The sequence below is a fragment of the Cardiocondyla obscurior genome, linkage group LG22, assembly GCF_019399895.1.
Source record: "Cardiocondyla obscurior isolate alpha-2009 linkage group LG22, Cobs3.1, whole genome shotgun sequence".
Classification (NCBI taxonomy): Eukaryota; Metazoa; Arthropoda; class Insecta; order Hymenoptera; family Formicidae; genus Cardiocondyla; species Cardiocondyla obscurior.
The window spans coordinates 2,517,329-2,534,505 of record NC_091885.1 but is presented as its reverse complement, the minus strand read 5'-3'; the positions used below and the strand labels follow the sequence as shown (position 1 = coordinate 2,534,505).

The 17,177-nt window shown below is 42.3% G+C and overlaps 3 protein-coding genes across 4 annotated transcripts in view; 2 read left to right on the top strand and 1 right to left on the bottom strand.

The window, feature by feature from the left end:
* Nucleotides 1–328: 328 nt before the first annotated feature.
* Nucleotides 329–1,587, top strand: LOC139110939 (uridine diphosphate glucose pyrophosphatase NUDT14). Its single transcript, XM_070670922.1, has 3 exons — nt 329–1,001; nt 1,184–1,257; nt 1,370–1,587. The coding sequence occupies exons 1-3, from the start codon at nt 562–564 to the stop codon at nt 1,522–1,524; spliced, it is 669 nt and encodes a 222-aa protein (XP_070527023.1). The 5' UTR covers nt 329–561; the 3' UTR covers nt 1,525–1,587.
* On the bottom strand, nt 1,425–3,855 carry Atg6 (Beclin-1-like Atg6). 2 transcript variants are annotated; one of them, XM_070670917.1, is made up of 5 exons: nt 3,642–3,855; nt 2,978–3,138; nt 2,479–2,891; nt 1,899–2,387; nt 1,425–1,814 (listed from the first exon to the last, which is right to left on the bottom strand). In XM_070670917.1, exons 1-5 carry the CDS (start codon nt 3,751–3,753, stop codon nt 1,694–1,696), a joined length of 1,296 nt encoding a protein of 431 aa, XP_070527018.1. In that variant the 5' UTR covers nt 3,754–3,855; the 3' UTR covers nt 1,425–1,693. The 2 variants fall into 2 exon arrangements, with proteins under 2 accessions (XP_070527018.1, XP_070527021.1); XM_070670920.1 differs by having other exon boundaries at nt 3,638–3,780.
* A 23-nt stretch (nt 3,856–3,878) lies between these two features.
* The window catches only part of Hth (Meis homeobox homothorax), a 388,286-nt gene continuing 374,987 nt past the window's right edge, over nt 3,879–17,177 (top strand). Inside the window, exons 1-4 of the mRNA XM_070670915.1 lie at nt 3,879–4,110; nt 4,814–5,034; nt 5,144–5,364; nt 5,459–5,566. The gene's annotated coding sequence lies outside the window, so the exon portion shown is untranslated. The remainder of the gene's footprint in view (nt 4,111–4,813; nt 5,035–5,143; nt 5,365–5,458; nt 5,567–17,177) is intronic.

Below are 17,177 nucleotides of genomic sequence, written 5' to 3'. Positions count from 1 at the left end.
GATGCCAAGCAATCTTGCCTCTCCAATGGCACGAACCAGCCATGAATGCACACGAACGTTGCTGATCTGCTTGCGTCGTAGTATGTCGTAGCCGTTGTTCGCACAAATCCATCCCTGCTCGATCGGTTCCGTAATGTACGCACACTGGATGGCAAGTACAGACGGCGTTTGTTTCGGCGACGGCGATTATCGTACGTGATCCATGGTGTGCGTCGTCTCACACAAAGCCCCTAGAGTACATGTGTCGTACTGCCGTACTGCGCCGGTCACGGAACTGGAAGGGGATGCGCATCACTATTACCTCAGCCACTGCGCAAGCACATGTAACTACACTTGCTGTTCCGGTATGACGACGCACACCACGTTAAAGTCACGTATACAAGCCGCCATGTGATTCGTACGTGGTCATCGAAAGTCGTAGAAACTGACTATCTACTTTTTGTGATATGTATTGTCTCACAATCCTCGCGTGAGATATGCAAGATATATGATATAAGGAGACAAGAAAAAAGGAATTTCTCCGTACTTTAGTTCAGGGTACTCGGCAAGTTCTGACAAGAGATGAACTCGACTCAGGATGAGAAAAAACGGCACGTACGTGAGCAAATGCTCGATTTACACAATGTCAGCATAGGAAAAGTCCCGCAGGATTCGCCGTGGTTAAAGAGTGTTCGCCTGGCTTTCACGCAAGGTCGTATGTCGAAAAGTTGGGACGTAATAACGATCCACGACAGTGTGTCCATAGTCATCTTTAACACGAGTCGAAAAAAGCTCGTGTTCGTCAAACAATTCCGGCCAGCAGTTTACTACGCATCTCTACCGAAAACAGAAAAGGTCATCGATGTCGAGCGTTATCCCGCGACACTTGGATTGTCCTTGGAACTTTGCGCTGGTATCGTAGACAAAGACAAGTCTCTTGTCGAGATTGCAAAGGATGAATTGAAGGAAGAGTGCGGCTATGAAGCACCTACCTCGACATTTAGCGAAATTACTACGTACTTGTGAGTTTAAAATTCTCACTGTTGTATCAATAGTATCAAAATAATTTGTATCAATTGTAATTGTATCAATAAAAATTATAATATATTTATTAGGTTAGGAAGCATTGAAAGATTATCGATACAGTGTAATTTGATTTATGTAAAATTATTATTAAAACAGTATATATTCTTTTATTTTTTAGATCCAGTGCTTCTGCTAGTGCAAAACAAACTCTTTTCTATGTAGAAGTAACAGATGATATGCAAATACACCCTGGTAAGTATAATTAAAAATATTTTCTTTTTAAAGTAGTTTCAAGAAATAATACCTGTTATAATATCAAACTGTATCTTGAATATACAAGAAATTTTTCCATATTTTGTTAAAGGTGGTGGCGATGAAGCCGAAGGTGAACTCATAGAAGTGGTAGAGCTAAGTGTTCCTGAACTAAAAGATTACATAAGATCCAAAAAAGTACAGAGTCCATCCAGTTTCCTTTATGGTGTGTCTTGGTTTTTACTTAATAAACCTGAATACTGTTAAATAGAATATAAAAAAAATAACTGTTATTTAAAATAAATTTTAGATAGTTAATTTTTAAAGCAATTAATAGGAGGTAAAAACCATGTTATCGTTCAACTGCAATTTATTTACAAATAGAGCATTTATAATAATGACAAGATAATTACACAATCATAAAATTAGGAGACATTTAATTTGTATTTAGTTCATCTTTAGTAAATTGAGAACTAACCCATGCAAGACCCCATTTTAAATTTGTTAGTAGAAACTTTAGGGCCTTGGTCCATTGTTCCTCTGAGTTAAATTGTATTCTGGAAAAAAGATAAAAAAATTAATTTAAGGAATTAAATTTTTTACACACAGATAATATCTATAATTATAACTTGATAGAATACTTTATAGAATAGGAGTTGCCTGTCGCAGAGTCCTCAATTTTGCCTCGATCCATTCTATATGGCAAACAAAATTCACTGTCTCCTTTTTCAACTTGCTCTTTAAATTGTTGCAAACAATCTAAAAATGCAACCATAGCTGCGTCAAATTTTGTGTCCCACAAAAATTTAAATCCTCCACTTCCGTATAATGGAAGCTCTTTGTTTTGATCTAAAGCCTCGATATAACTGTGGTTGCCAAATGGCACTAAACGGAAACGTTTAAATGTTAAATTCATTTTGCGTGCGAGAGCTACTAGCAAAAGAGTTGTTTGTCCCCATGCAGCGTTTATTTCGCTCCAGTCTACTGGCGCACTCGGCAATCGTCCCAGTCGAAAAGAATTTATTGTTCCAAAGTGGCCCGAATGCCAGATATGAAATGTAGCGTTAAAAACGTTCGTCTTTTTTAACCTTTCGAGTTGTGAGGATGCATATGCTAATTGGTTATCTAGACTAAAAAAAAAATCAAGTTTTATGTAAATTGAACGATTATTGTTTTACTTGAGAACAAATATTTAGATATATTTTGAGATATTTTATTTACCTGCGGCATTCGTCGTCTGCTAACATAAGATCTCTTCTATGTTTTGAATATTCCTTCCAGTACCTATCTTCTTCACTTTGTAACCTCTCTCTTTCTCTTTCTTGTTCTGCTATGGCATTTTTAGTAGCAAATTCTTCTTTTCTTAATGCTTCCAGTTCTCTTATCATTCTTTCTTCTTCAGCTTTTACATCCTGCAATTCTTTTGTAAGATTTTCCATCTCTACATCTTCGTGTCCTTGATACTGTTGCTCAATTTCTAACTTTTTTAAATATTCGTTATAATCCGACCATTCGCCTTCTGTCATTCGTAATTGCTGATCCATCAGCAATAAAAGACTATCTGTACATTCATCACAAAGTGGATGATCTGCTGAACTGCTACTGCTGAGTATATCGAATAGCGTTGCTCGTACCTAAAAAAAAAATATAAATCAGATTGTGCATATGTGTGACATTAAAAATGTGTCTCAATCCTCGAGCTAGTCCTTTCTCTACATACCTTTAAATGGTGGCTTAAACTTTCTGTTTCACCAGAATCTCCAACTAACATAAATCCATTTGTACCATTTCCTGACTCAGTCAATCTAAATGGTGGAACTAAATGTTCTATACTGTCACTCTGTGGTTCTAATTCTCCAACAACTTGCTGTTGTATAGGAACTGCAATAAAATAATAATTATGTAACACACTGTCTTAGATAATTGTTGCAAGTGAAGCAATTATATTTGATATTTGTTATTAGATATTTGAATACACAAACGTATTGTATATAGAATAGACCTCGAAACATTACCTTTAATATAATTTAATTTTCTAAATAATTAAGAACCAGCATTGCTTCTCGTGTATCGAATGATATTGGATATAAATTTTATATGTGTAGTACATAAAGAGAAGCAGTGTTGGCTCTAAGTATATATGTGAGTCATTATACATAACACATAGCACTAGCTTATTAATAACGTTTGTTGCCCTAATTAGAATTGTTAAAAAATTAACATATGTGTATTATTTACAGAGATTTTTGTTAAAAGCACAGTTAGTGTATGCATGCGAGCGACCAGTGCGTACAAAGCAGTATTATCAACGCGAAGGTACCGAGTGGGGCAGCCAGGTCATAATAAATGGTCGATGTCGCCTACACAAAATAGAAATTACCTACGTGAGAGTTCAGCCAGCGTGTGCTCCCCGAGATGGTCGAAGCTTGAGTCCAGTCTCAACGGCTGCAGGCATCGCTGACACGCGAAACTAACGTTCGCTTTTAGGTCTACCATATCGTAGCTGCTCGTCCAACTTTTCCGTGCGCGTTATTATTTACGAATGCGCGTCTGCCCGCAACGCTTGGGGTAGCTGACGCTGCCTTGCCGAGCGACCATCAGCTGACGCGCCATTGTTTCAGCATAGACGCCGCTCTGTACCACAGTTGATCGTTCTTCATGTTAATTAAAAACAAATGTTAAATTTATGAATGAACGTAGAATAAATATGTATCGACATGCAATCGCCAGTAATGCAAATCGTATATGCAATGTCAGGATGCTCGACAAACGTTGGATGTCGATGGCAGTGGTTTAAGAGAATTTTAATGATGCCTTCTCCAATGGAATTTATTGTACGCAAAATAAGCTAAGGTAAAAAAATTATTAATTTAAAAAAATGTAGTTACGTATTTTTCTAGAAATGCATGTTCTTTCGTATTGTGTCGCTGGTAATGTCGGTAATATCATGTTCTGGACCGAGCTATCGTAAATTGAATAACGTTTCTGATCTAGTTAAAAAATTAATTTACTAATTAAACATTAATTAAAATTAATAATTCGATAACGCAGCAATATCAATAGAAAGAGTAATTACAGAAAAAAATTTGTGATTATCGAAAAGCGCAGGTTAATGTATTAGAGGCGTCATCTGTGAGCGCCGATTAATACTACGACGTTTCGTTTCATCGTCTTCAACTGTTCGAATTTTCGTCAGTAGTCGCGTCGAAGATGTAATCGTGCAACGAAATAATTGCTCCGCGGTTTTCGGCGGTCGCGTCTGCGTCCGAGAGCAATTTTTTCGTACGCGTCGCAGTCGTGAGTAGTTTTCGCAGCTTGTCGGTTGTTCGCAACGCTCGAAAAGTGATAGTCGTCTAGCGGGAGTAGGCTCCGTGAGCACCGCGTCCGAACAGAAGAAGACGAAGGAGGGTAACGGTTTACGCCATTTTGTTCATCGTTGTCTATAAAAATTTAACGAGAATAATTGTTGCCGCGAAATTGTTATACGGTACGATATCTTTCTTTGCTCGAGTACTATCATAGTACAAATTAATTAATTGTCTATATTTAATTTCAGATTGAAGCAGTACGGACGTACATCAGTGTACGAAGTGGACTGGATTGTAATATTTTTTTGGACAACGCTGTTATAAATAATTCAACAACGGACGAGGCTATCAAACATTGAAAGTAATGCTCTGCATCGCACAGACGGCGTTCTCGCAGCGGGATCGTCCGGTGGACAGCATCAATTCTAATGCAGTAGATGTACTATTATCATCGAATCATATTGCCAAGGTATAAATCATTAATTTAAATAAAAGAGTAGCCACCGCAACATGTGTAGGCTACAGATTTGTCGCATATTTGGAAATGTATAAAATAAACCATATATTTTTTTTTTTAGGAGACATCTCGAATTTTTCGTTGGTACGACGATGGAGAAGTATGTTTCTACCTTTCGCTTACCCACCGTCGGAAATCGTAAACGGCGAGCTGCGAGTTTCGTTCGTAAAAAAATTCTGAAAGCCGACATCCCATTCTGAGAGGAGGAGGAGATCTAGGACAGACATCAGGCTTCATCGGAGCAACCTAGTGCATACCTAATGCATAAAAGCATACCTAATGGTATGTTTCTACTTACATGAATATAATTCTCTTTTATTTTTTTATGCATCTTGTTAATAAAAATCTATAATTTTTTATGTTATTTATGTTACAGGATCACTGTTACTTCTTCTTCCTTCTCACACCACAGCCCTGGTCAATGACAGACACGACATGGCCAAATCACTGTTGCTGAATAACTCCGCCGCTGCACATCGACTCTGTGAGTAAGAAATTATATATTTGAGTACACGTTGATTTTCGAGTCGCACAGAGAGCACTCTATGACCGTCAATCAAATGCTGCATTCTGGTGGTGGTGAATTAAACTGCAGCACTAAAAAATCTCTACATTTTACTATGTTAAAAATAATTCTTTTATAAAAATAATGTACATACATTTTTTTTTTTTTTTTTTTAACAATGTTTAAAATATTTTTATACGAATAAAAAATTCTACATTGATAATTTATTTCACAATTTAAAGAACTATGATGTTATACTTATAGATTTTAATTTTTAGTAGACAAAATTTATTTAAAAATGAGTTATTTTCCTTATTAGTTTTTTGAAGACAAAATAAATGTTTTATAGTTATAGAGATTTTTTAATGCAATTATTTGAATGATTTAACAGTAATACGTTGTATCTTCGTCGCTTAAAATACGCCCCGTTATAAATACACGCTAGGAAATTTTTTTCTGTTTAACTTCAGACTTTTCGTATGACGCGCGAAAGAATTATTTCCCGACGACAAAGAACACGATAGGAATCTCATATTTATTTGACGGCCGGTAGCCATCACGGATTGTCCTGTACAGGTTTATGTTAATACTGACTAGCGTTTTAAGCGATATTTCGTCACGTGCGCATAAATATTGAGTGGCTGCCACGGATCAACAGGTGGCAGCTCGTTTCTGTTTCTTCGCCCGTGTTCTCGGTCGCTCGCGATATTACTTGAGTTTCACGCGTATTCATCATCCGGCGCCCATTAGTCGGGCCGCGCAATAACAATCGGCGTTTTCCAAATGTAACCGCGCGAAGCTTACTTCTCTAATAACAGCTACGACCCCCATCGCTTTCGTGTCTACCGCCGATGAATTATTATGCGAAGCTTTTTACCGGTGCGCTTTCTACCGCTTCGTGCGTTGGAGAAGCGCGACGAATTGCCGACTCACAAGCAAACGTCGCTCACTCGGGATCTACCTCGTCGACCCCTCGACTTCTTTCTCTTACGAATGCTGGCTGAGATTAAATACAAAACTAAAAAGATATTTAATAAACCGGAATCTCACTCGAAACTCCGTAGCGATTTCACCAGGGATTAATTTCGAAGATAAGACGAATTTCGCTGAAGTAGAAAAATAATCCGGACTTTCCCCGTTTCGTATAAATTTTCGTACGTAGTTCGATCTGAGCTTTTAACTGAAAAAAAAAAAAAGGTATAGCGCTAAAGAATTTTTATTCAACATATATTTTTTATATTATTTAAATAATACAAAACGACTGATCGAGAGTTAGTAGGAAGTAAAAATTCCGCTGGTTTTTCTATACAATTGTGCCAATTAATCATTGCGTAAGGCTTATTCCATTAACCGTTTCTGCTGACTGTCGTGCTCGGTAAAGAAACTAATGCAAATTGCATTAGGAAGTTTAATTACTTATCGGGAGCGGGTTTCGCACATCGGTGCGGACGAGCGAAGATAAATCTGCGAGGGTACCCTTGCATTAGCGTGCATATTTGTCATGCATCATGCACTCGAGTATTCTTGCAACGCCTCGCGGGCTGCAACTTAGTTACAAACGTGATTGCATTGGAAAGTAACGAATAACGTGAGACGAACAAACTGCATCCTGCGCGGTTAATAATATACTGCGTTTCCGCTTAGCAATGCATTGCAAATATATGCCCGCGTTATTCATGCAATTTGCCATTTCCGAGAATTGTGTCAACAAATTAATACACGTGATATTTTACGACGGAATCGAAACGTTTGAGACGTTCTCTGACTTGAGAGTTAAACCATAATACGCAATATATTTTAATATTTTTTTCTTTATTTAAAAATTATTTAACATTACATATTTGGGGAGGGTCTTATTTTTTTTTTTTTTTTATTATACATATATTGTTAGGGCGATAGTGAGGAATACGTGACATTTGGTGGGATTGCTCATAAATAAATTTAGACTCTTATTTATCACCGCTGCCACTTTTTGCTGTCCTCTCGCGTCGAATTCTTTAGAAAATTAAGCGCGTCCTCTCCTTCGATTGTCAATCCTCGTCTCTATATGCAAATTACCTTATCGTGCCCATTTGTGCAAGTTAAAATATTCGTGACAATGCACATAACGTATGCATACCTGCGTAAAAGACGCGCGAGAGTGTAACGTCGATCGGGTATCAAACGGTGAAGTCGGTCAGATCTATCGGCTGGTCCGATCGGAGGTCTCTTCGCGGCGCGCGAAATCGCGGACGGAAATCGGCGGCTGCAGCAGAGAGCGGGAGTGCGTGCGTTACACGTGCAACCTCGGTGAGGGTACAGCCGGTCGGTGAGGAGGTCGGCGGAGGGAAAGCTGAAGAAGGGTGGGCGGCAACCGCCTCGGAACGGAGGAGTGCCGTAGGGACCGACGCGAACGAAATCCGTTGAGTTTGAGCCGAGCTGAGTGAAGCGCGGGCGTCATGACGACATCGGTCGGCGTCGTGGCTGGCCTCCGCCAATCCGTCCCTCAGCGGCCATGTTGGCCGTGTACCTGGGGCGGAGCACTGAGTACCTGCTTCGTTCTCTCCGTCCTTGTCGCATGTTTCACGCTCGAGCTCCTCTCGCCTTCTCCTCCACCTCCCCTTGTTCCTCCTGGCGTCCTCCTCTTCCTCCGCCGTCTCGCGACTTCGTCTTCTTCCTCGTCGTCATCTTCCTCTTCGTCGTCTTTGCCTGCCTCCTTCGCCGCGTTATCGCGCGATCCTCTCGCCCCGCTACTGGGTAACGTGGGTGCGCCGGATCGCAGGTTGCATCCGAACTGCACCTGCGACCGTGACGCAATGCCGCTCGCGAGCCGCGTGGCAGTTAGGTTCATCGTCGATACCGCCGGAGAAATAAATTGAAGTCGCGCATTTCTCTTTTTATCCGCGTTGTTTAAACCTAAGAGATAAAAAAAAAAAAAGAACTGTTAAAAAAGTGATCTCATCTCGGACGGCACAATCGTAATTGTATCTTCGCGAGGCTGGATAATTTTCTGCGCGAATTGCGTTTCCCCGTACAATCGCAAGATGCGTGCGAGCGCACCTCTTCTCTTTTCCCGTTTTATCTCTCGCTCCCTCATTGTAGCCATACGTCGGCTGATTTACGGCACGCTCGCCTCGCCGATGAAGGGGCTCCGCCGTGCGCGCATAGGAAAACACCGCGCGCGGCAACGACATTGCGCGTGCACTTGGCGTTCGTTTCGTTTTACGATTACGCGAATCGCGTGTAATTGCCGGGGTCCGGCTTGGCCGGCGGCCTTCAGCTTCGCCTCTTCGCGGCGCGTCAACTGTCCCATAGATCTTCGACCGCGGCGAAAGAGAGCCGGAGTAATTGCACGGACGAATCGGCGGCCGTCGCTGCGCCGTGCGCAATTATAATACCGGCGTGGAGTTATGCGCGGAGCCGCGGCCGACGACTCGGCCGACGTCGATTGCACTTCTGGCAGTCCGTCCGGAAGCCTGTTATTTCGCCTCTTACGAATCAATTAACGCGATACCGACCGGTATCAATTGCGCGGCCGCCTTCGAAAACCGCTCGCCGAAGTGATCGGTTACACGACAACCGCGAGAAACCGCTCGGCAATTAATTCCCCGCGACTTTGTACGAGGTTATTAAGTAAAATTAATTTTTTTTTTCTTTTCTTTTTTTTTTTTTTTTTTTTTTCTTCCAACCGCGCCTTATCGTACAGCTTTTTCTCACGCGATCGACACAAATTGCGGCCACTGGTGACGCCGAAATTACACATTGCGTGCCCTCGTTGTCGGCTCTTACGCGAGCAAATTTTCCGAAGACATATCATACTGCGCGGCAGCTCGAGTTTATTACGCGATGATATGTAAAATTAATTGTTTACGGGAGAGGATGATTTATCGCCTTCTGCCTCGGTAACTGTAGCAGATAAGAGATAAATGTCGAAATTAGGCGAAAAAGATAAAGTAATATCCCCTCGCTGATAATGATAATTGATTCATGCAGTCAAGGAAAAATATCAAATAAAATAGCGCTCGCGTTTATCATCTTCGTGGTACGCGAAATGAGAAGAGGAGCGCGGTGGTGACTTGCGGAGTCAGCTGAAAAAATTTAATACCTTTATATTAGAAAGTGTCCACAAGAGTTTTGCGTTTATATTATTTGGAAAATTATTTAACTTTACTCGCGGAAAGAGGTAACATTTGAAATAAGGGTTTTTACGTTCCTTCGTCTTCCACCTGCTGATACAATTCAGGTACAAGTTTCCCGGTTCTGTTACCACCGAACAATGGTTGATTTGTGTTTTCGTAGGAGAAACAGCAGCGAGATATCACGCCTGCGTGCGATTATTACGCGAGCTAGATCCTCGATCGCGATACCGCGCGAGTATTGTTAATAAAACCCGCGCGGCTGCGAATTTTTTTTTTTTTCCGGCAGCGACTTTACTTTGTCAGAGCAGCGGATGACGATCGTATCTCGGCGTACGGCCGGTGCACCCTCGGCTCGAAACGCAGCTCGAACGCGCGCAATAATTTTCTCGAATAGAAGCCCGTTTAATACAGGAGCCCTCCGGGTACAGCAGTTTCTTGTTCCCCGTACTATCTTTACTGCGCGCGGAACTCTGTTCGTTACGCCGCTCAATAGGATCTTGTTACCAGTTCTTGTTATGTAAAAATTATCGAATAGACTCTGAGGAAAATGGCTTGCATCGCGCCGCGGTTGTATCGTAGCGAGAACGAGTTTGAAGCCAAGATTTAAGATTTCAACGCGTTTATACGTGAAACCCTGCATTTTAATTTAATTTAATTTAATTTGATTTTAATATAGAGTAGATATATTTATAATTATTTTGTTTGCGCAATAGTTACATTTGCGAAAGCGTGAAAATTATTGAAAAAAAAAAAAAGAAATTAAACTCTATTGTATAATGTTATTCAATATGTTTATTGCTGATCGTTCGACTTATGACTCGATATTCCAATCGCTTTTCTTACGTTGCTCGCGTTATGGTTCCGCACGATCTCTAAATCGATTTGCCTCTTTCGAGACGACTGGTGAATCGGTAGTTAATTCGTTGCGCGAGAAACATCGAGGGCCATGAGGAATAATTAGTATGCCACATATATCATCTGGGATCGCGTTATTAGTCGGGCGGCCGGGTATGAGCGCGCCGACTAGGTTTATTTTAGCAAAGGGTTTACATCAGATGATCGAATCCGTTGGCACGCTTGGCCGAGCTCGATCCGACCAAACATCGGCGATTCGGTGTTTACACCGCGAGTATTTATGGGCCGCGGTCCGCCCACGAGAGTTCGTTTTCGGAATTCGGAGCATCCCCGCGGCGAGTAGATCGACTCGAGAACCCCTCCGGTTGACCCCCTGCGATACATTCAGTCACGAAATACTCGGGATTTCGGTGGAGACTCGAGGAATGTTTCGTGGAACACGATCGGGATTAATTTTGACGAGGCAGAAATAATTTACATTTTTTTTTTATTTCATTTTCTTCGCGAGCTATTCGAACCTTTCGCACAAAATGCCCCAACGGATTTTAAGCGTTTACGTGAAATTCGATTGTGCCGTTAGAGATCCGAGTTTTCTATCATCCGCGGATAAGCGGGACGAGGATTCCCAGGCACGCTAAATGCGGCCACCAATTTCCACACGTCGGTACATGGAAATAAATATCGTGAAAGAGAAATTTTCATGAATCATGAGATTTTGAACACGTTGCTGTGCCATAAGTCACATACCGTAAAAGCACCGAGTTTGACAGGATAGTCGGGGGAGGGAAAAGTCGTTTTCGATCGAAATACCAATTTGCCTGATGGGGAAAAGAGATGAGTTATGTAGGAGCTAATAGTCCGAAGATGGATGCGTTATGGTCTCTATTTCAAACTATCTGACAGACGCGTGTGCAATATGCATATGTATAGTCCACCTGCTAAAATATATATATACATATATATATTAACTATAAAGTAATGTTTCGGACAGGGGATGGAAGCGGATGAATGTAATGGTCACGCTCGCGGCGCGAAAAAGTTTGGCTCCCGGAAAAAAAAAAAAGAGAGAGAAAAAAAGAAATGTTTATTTTCACATCGCGGCCTAGACGGTCGGACAAAATTTCTAACGGTAGAGAAAACAAATCACTCCGAATTCGATCTGTATATTTTGTCGGGTTGCGCAAACACGCCGATACGTCCGTCGAACGCATTGAAAGCCAGTCGCTGAATTATAGGGCCCTCGCGAGTGTAAACGCATTCCAGTGATATGTCGCTTTCAAGTCGCAGTGCTTAGATTATCACCCATTAATATGTGTTAGAAGGGAATGGGGTGCTGTGCCGCAACAACCGTCAGGGCTTATTAATTCTTTTAGTTACAAAATACGATATCGAACACACGCACGTTTAATGCCCGTAGATATTAAATTTAATATTAAAAAAAAAAGTACTTAGTTCTGGAGAATAAAAAATTAATCATCCTCTCTCGTAAAAATAGGAATTACTCGAAAAAGAGTCCACGCTATTTTGCAATGTTTTTCGTCTATCGCTAATAGCGGTTTGCGTTTCTTTGCCACGTGTTTCCTGTGTGCTGCGCGGAGATAGAGATCAATAACGCATTGCGCGTCTTATACATCTTGATAGCGTCAAGATATCGCGACTGTCGTTTTACACCGTTCGCCCGCTCGTCCTAGACACCGCGGCTTATTCGTGAGATCAGCGGATGCTTGCGCGAGTACATGTGCGAGCGCGGTGCGTTTATCGTGTTACAACGTGCGTCGGGTGGCCTGCGCGCGGCGGGGGTCTCGCTTTCCGGACGTTTATTTATGGGCGAAAAAATATTTTATCATAATAATACGGAGATACGGTGCGCAGATCTCTCCCCCTTCCTTTCCTGCGGGGATACCGGTGAAAATGAGGGCTGCGAGGGTCGTGTACTTGCAATAAAGAAGGGTTTGTTCTTTCATTCTCGCCGTCGAGACGATAGCTTAGCACGATTACAGGAAAATTATTAGGATATCGATTGAGGGGGTCTTTCTCTCGAATTCACATCTTCCTGCCTTTTCGTAAAAAATGTCACGCCACTGGTGCGAGCGCCCGGTGTGTCGGTCGCAACATAAAACCGAGCGCGCCGCGATTCACGCTAACGAGGCATAAAACCGCCGTGAACGGCGCCGCGTTCTTCTTCCGCGTGGTTATCACGCGACGCGTGGAAAATTAAGAAATTCGAGATGATAAGAAGGGGAGGTTGCGGTTTTAATGATCACGAGAGATATTCATTGCCCCGGTAGCGGGAGTACCTCGTGGTGTAACTTGATATTAAAAAGTAGGCGTGAATTTCGGTGGAATTCGCGCGCTCGATAAAATCTTAACGCGCGCGCGAGTGTGTTGCGGATTGTTTCAAGATTACGATACTATCGCTTTCGATCGACTTTCCTCTCGGTCGTTTCGAGACCGAGAGCGCCGGGCGATCGGGATAAGGTGCAATTTCGCGTGCACGTAACCGCAACCGCGCATAAATGTACAGCGCACACCACTTAGCGCATTAGTCGAAGTAGGTAAGGGCGCAAAATATTCTCGGTTAAGGTCGGTAAGTGCTTCGCGGTATCGTCTCCGGTTACGCGGGAGAGGCTCTCTTCGCCAAAGTTACGACACCCTTACGCACGCAGTTACAGCTGCGACTCCTAATTGCGATAGCGTCCCCGCATGCTTGCGCACGCCGGCGGAATTTGCATAAATGGAAAATATTCGCGAGACGAACGCCTACGAATCGAACGTATTCGCGAATCCTGCATATGTATGACGTACGTTAAAAAGCACGCCACTAGTTGTTGCTAACCGTCGAGCGAGAGTTCCTTTTCTCATCTTCGACGCACATCGCCGCGTTCGCCAGTAGATCCTTCAATCATAACTAAAACGTTTAATTAATTCCCGACGGGAGTCAGAGAGTTTTTTTTTTTCTTCTTTTTTTTTTAATTAATTCCGACGCAAAGAAGAAGGCAGTTTATTTATATACTCCTTGAACAGTAACTTTAAAATCTACACGTTTAATATTAAGTGCTGTATAAATTTCATATTTAACGTTCGCGTATTAAAATTGTGTAAGGATTTTCTTTTTTTAACCACGTCTTAATAAGGTATATATACTTGCCTTTTTGATGTTTTTTTTTTTTTTGTCTTTATAATATGTAATATATAGGGCACCAATAAAATGGATTATTTAGAACGTAAAAGAAATCGCCGGATGTTTATGATGGCGCAAACGGCGACACGTGGTAAGGGCGTAATATAATTCACTTTGATATAGGTTTAAGCACATGCGAGGGAAAAGAGCGCGAGGACGCGGTCATCGTCAGGTGCATCTCGTTCGTATGAGCGCGTGCTGACAAAAAAACCTGATACCGCGTAGACTTTTTATTGCGATCGGCAGCCGGCGGTATTTTACGCCTCTCGTCTTTATCGCCGCTAATTCCGCCGGGCACTTTTCGCGTGACGTAATTTAAGGCGGCCGGAACAAACGCGATAAATGTAAATGGTTGCGGAAGAGCGCGCCCGCCGGGACGTGGTTCGTTTACATCCTAACGAAGTCTTGTGAAATTATTTTCGAGAAATAAATTAAGACGTACGGCCCGTACCGTTTGAGATGATACGACTATCGCGGTGGAGCGTGACAGTCATTAATCATTATTCCGATCGTGGCGTCTACTTCGCCCCGACGACGCCATTGGGTTTGTCTACTGTTAGCTCTTCTACGCCAATGGTAGGGTCAGAGAGGCTCAGCAGGGTTTCCGGACATTTTTTCTCGATGACAAGGCACGCGAGAGAGGAGACAGATTTTCTATGTTTCTACCAATTACCAAAAATCCATGGGACGTGTGGGAATTAAGAATACGTAAGGGTCATTCGTCCTACTGATGTGAAAGATGGGAATTTATTATGGTCGTTAACGCGTGAAACTAATTGGTGAACATGCTAGTCAATTTAGCCTAGGTAATAAAAATAATTGCTTATTGTAATTAACAAAAAAAAAAAAAAAAAAAAAAAAAATGTACTGAATTTTTATTCGACTAATTAAGTGACGTATAATGTTTACTAAAGCAAACTCGATAAATCCGATGAAGATGTAATCTCTAATTTTTCCGAGATTCACGTCGTGTTTTTTTTTTTCTTTTACTGATTCATATTTCTCTATTTCCGCGATATATGAGTTTTGTACCTACTGCTCGTCGAGTTAGCGAGCGACCGGGGGTCTTTACTTGAAATTGAGTACAACTTAGGGATAATAACCAACTCGGTGCCGAAAAAGATCTCGTATAAAGAGCCACGGAATCGGTTCCGCATTCTGCGGCGGAGAATAATAATGGCTCTTCTCGAAGAATTAGTGAAAATCGTGGATACCACGGGGACGGGTATAGGGCAGGTAATTCTGACAGCAGGTGAAATGCATCGACGTCCGCCTACATTCGACGGCTGTGGGTTACCCTCAGGCACTTAAACAAAAATCCCGGCGACTTCCCTTTGCCCTCGGTCGGTCTCTCTTTCTCCCGCGCCGGTCACGATCTCGCGTCGATTTGAAAAGCGTGGCGAAGGGTGGCCCACCGCATTTTGCCTGGTATTATTTCGCCCCGCGGGTGATCTCTTTAGTTCTGCCTTCGCTTCTGACCTTTCCATCTTTCTATTCTCCTTGCACTCCTATGCCTTTTTTGTTTCTCTTTGACCTCCGCGCGGACCGTAGCATTGTATTCTTTTACGAAGTCGTGTGCTAAAACCCGCGGAATGCTCGTGACTATGATTTCTATTCGTTATTTTTTTTTACTATCTTTGCCATCACGGTCGCAACGTTTTCAATGCCGAAATGTGCGACGTATTTTTTAATAGCGCCCTGTATCTTAGCCGGAAAAGTGTAGTATACTTTAATTCCTTTACATGCGATAATTAGGTAAAAATGTTATCTCTCGCAAGAGCGATAGGATAACGCACGCGCGAGGTACCCGTATTCGTCTTTCGTGAGTTTCAAATAAAATTGCAACTGGATGAGCGCGTTCGCTGGCTCTTCGAGAAAAGCTCTCCTCTCCCGTCCAACGGCACAATTTACGTCACAATAGTCGTTGCCGCCGCGAGGTCAATTCGCGAAAGTATGCAAGCGAGGGGGCAAATTGCGCGTTTACAAAAGGGCGCGCAGCGCTGGGGACGGTTAAAGCGTTTAGTGCGGTTAACGGTGCGCCATAATCCAATTTATAATCTGAATTGCAACCTACCTAATCCCATTATAAAGTCGCATTTTCATGCCACATGCGTGCGGTGTGTCCCATACGAGGCACGCCAGGCTCGGTCAGCACGGTAGAAACATTTCGCCACGGTAAGCCCTACTAAGCTCGGTCCAACTCGTGTTTATAGGCCTACCAAATCGTTTCGATACTTTCTCGGGCGTCTCCACGTTGTCAACGCGTACGTTTCGATTACGCGCCCCGGTCGACGAACTTCCCTCATTATTCGGCATTAGCCGCCGATTTTACTCAACGTGATAAACCGTACGTAACACACCGTTTTCGAGGGCCTCTCGCGATCAGGAATCAAAAGTACGAATATTTACAGCTCGTAGGATTTTTCGGACAAAATTTCGTATAATACCGCGGTTTCACGACGATATATTAAAATTCTTAATTTCGACTCACGCCTCGTGTTTACACGCGACAGTCACGCTGTCCCGCCGAGCACTCGAGTGTGAGTATCATTATCCATTTTTTCACGGCACCATAATCAATTTCTAGTATGTACAGCCGCGTAAGGTTAATTTGAATAGAATGCAAATGCGCTCGAGAGGCGGCGGCGCGACATGTTTAACGTTTGAAGCTTTTATTCGCTCTCGTGAAGAGTCAATACCGTTACATTCGACACGCGGAGAAGGAAAATTCGTCTCCGGCTTGCTCTTGCACATCGCTATATCGGGAACCCCCCTCGTTTAAAAGGGTCGGCAGGATAGCGCTCTCGCCATTACTCATTCTCCGTTCTGTTTAAAAATATCGTGCGCGTGAAATATGGACCGAATTGAAAGTCTTCCGCGGCAAAGGATGCGGAAGATGGGACGAAGGGATCTAGGACGTGTTTAAAAAAAAATATATATATATGTATATGTATAGATATATAAAAGGAGAAGAGTAAGCAAGCCCCTCGTACACAAGTCGCGTTCGGGAGAGAGCCTACGACCTGTAGGTATGTGTCCCGGAGATATTTGGAGACAATTAATCAAACGTTGGCTTAGAAGAGTGCTGCTCGTGAGAAATATGACGCGGAACCGTTTCTATCTGTCGCGCTGCGCCGACCGGAAGTTTGAACTTCAACTATCCTCGTGCCAGTTAATGAAGCGTTTAAGCGCATGGCGTGTTGAATAATTTATCGCGTGCTTTGCAAAATAAAAAGTACCAATCGAATCAGGATAAGTTCTCCTTGACGCTAACCAGTTCCGTTAAATAGTAATTAACAGCAAAATGTTTCACGTTAAACAGGTTGATTTTTGGAATCGAACAATCTTGGAAATGGTTCTCGTAAAGTAAAAATAAAAAAAAGAAATAGAAAAAAAAAAAAAAATCCGGAGATTAATCGGTCAGCCGTGTTACTAT

What these genes read in the sequence shown, in the direction of transcription:
- LOC139110939 (XM_070670922.1), top strand. Translation starts at nt 562, where the DNA reads ATGAACTCGACTCAGGATGAGAAAAAACGGCACGTACGTGAGCAAATG. An exon ending in AGCGAAATTACTACGTACTT is followed by an intron (nt 1,002 to 1,183) that starts GTGAGTTTAAAA and finishes TTTATTTTTTAG; the next exon opens with ATCCAGTGCTTCTGCTAGTG. An exon ending in TGATATGCAAATACACCCTG is followed by an intron (nt 1,258 to 1,369) that starts GTAAGTATAATT and finishes ATTTTGTTAAAG; the next exon opens with GTGGTGGCGATGAAGCCGAA.
- Atg6 (XM_070670917.1), bottom strand. Translation starts at nt 3,753, where the DNA reads ATGGTAGACCTAAAAGCGAACGTTAGTTTCGCGTGTCAGCGATGCCTG. An exon ending in CACGCTGGCTGAACTCTCAC is followed by an intron (nt 3,139 to 3,641) that starts GTAGGTAATTTC and finishes ATTTTATTGCAG; the next exon opens with TTCCTATACAACAGCAAGTT. An exon ending in GCAGACGACGAATGCCGCAG is followed by an intron (nt 2,388 to 2,478) that starts GTAAATAAAATA and finishes TTTTTTTTTTAG; the next exon opens with TCTAGATAACCAATTAGCAT.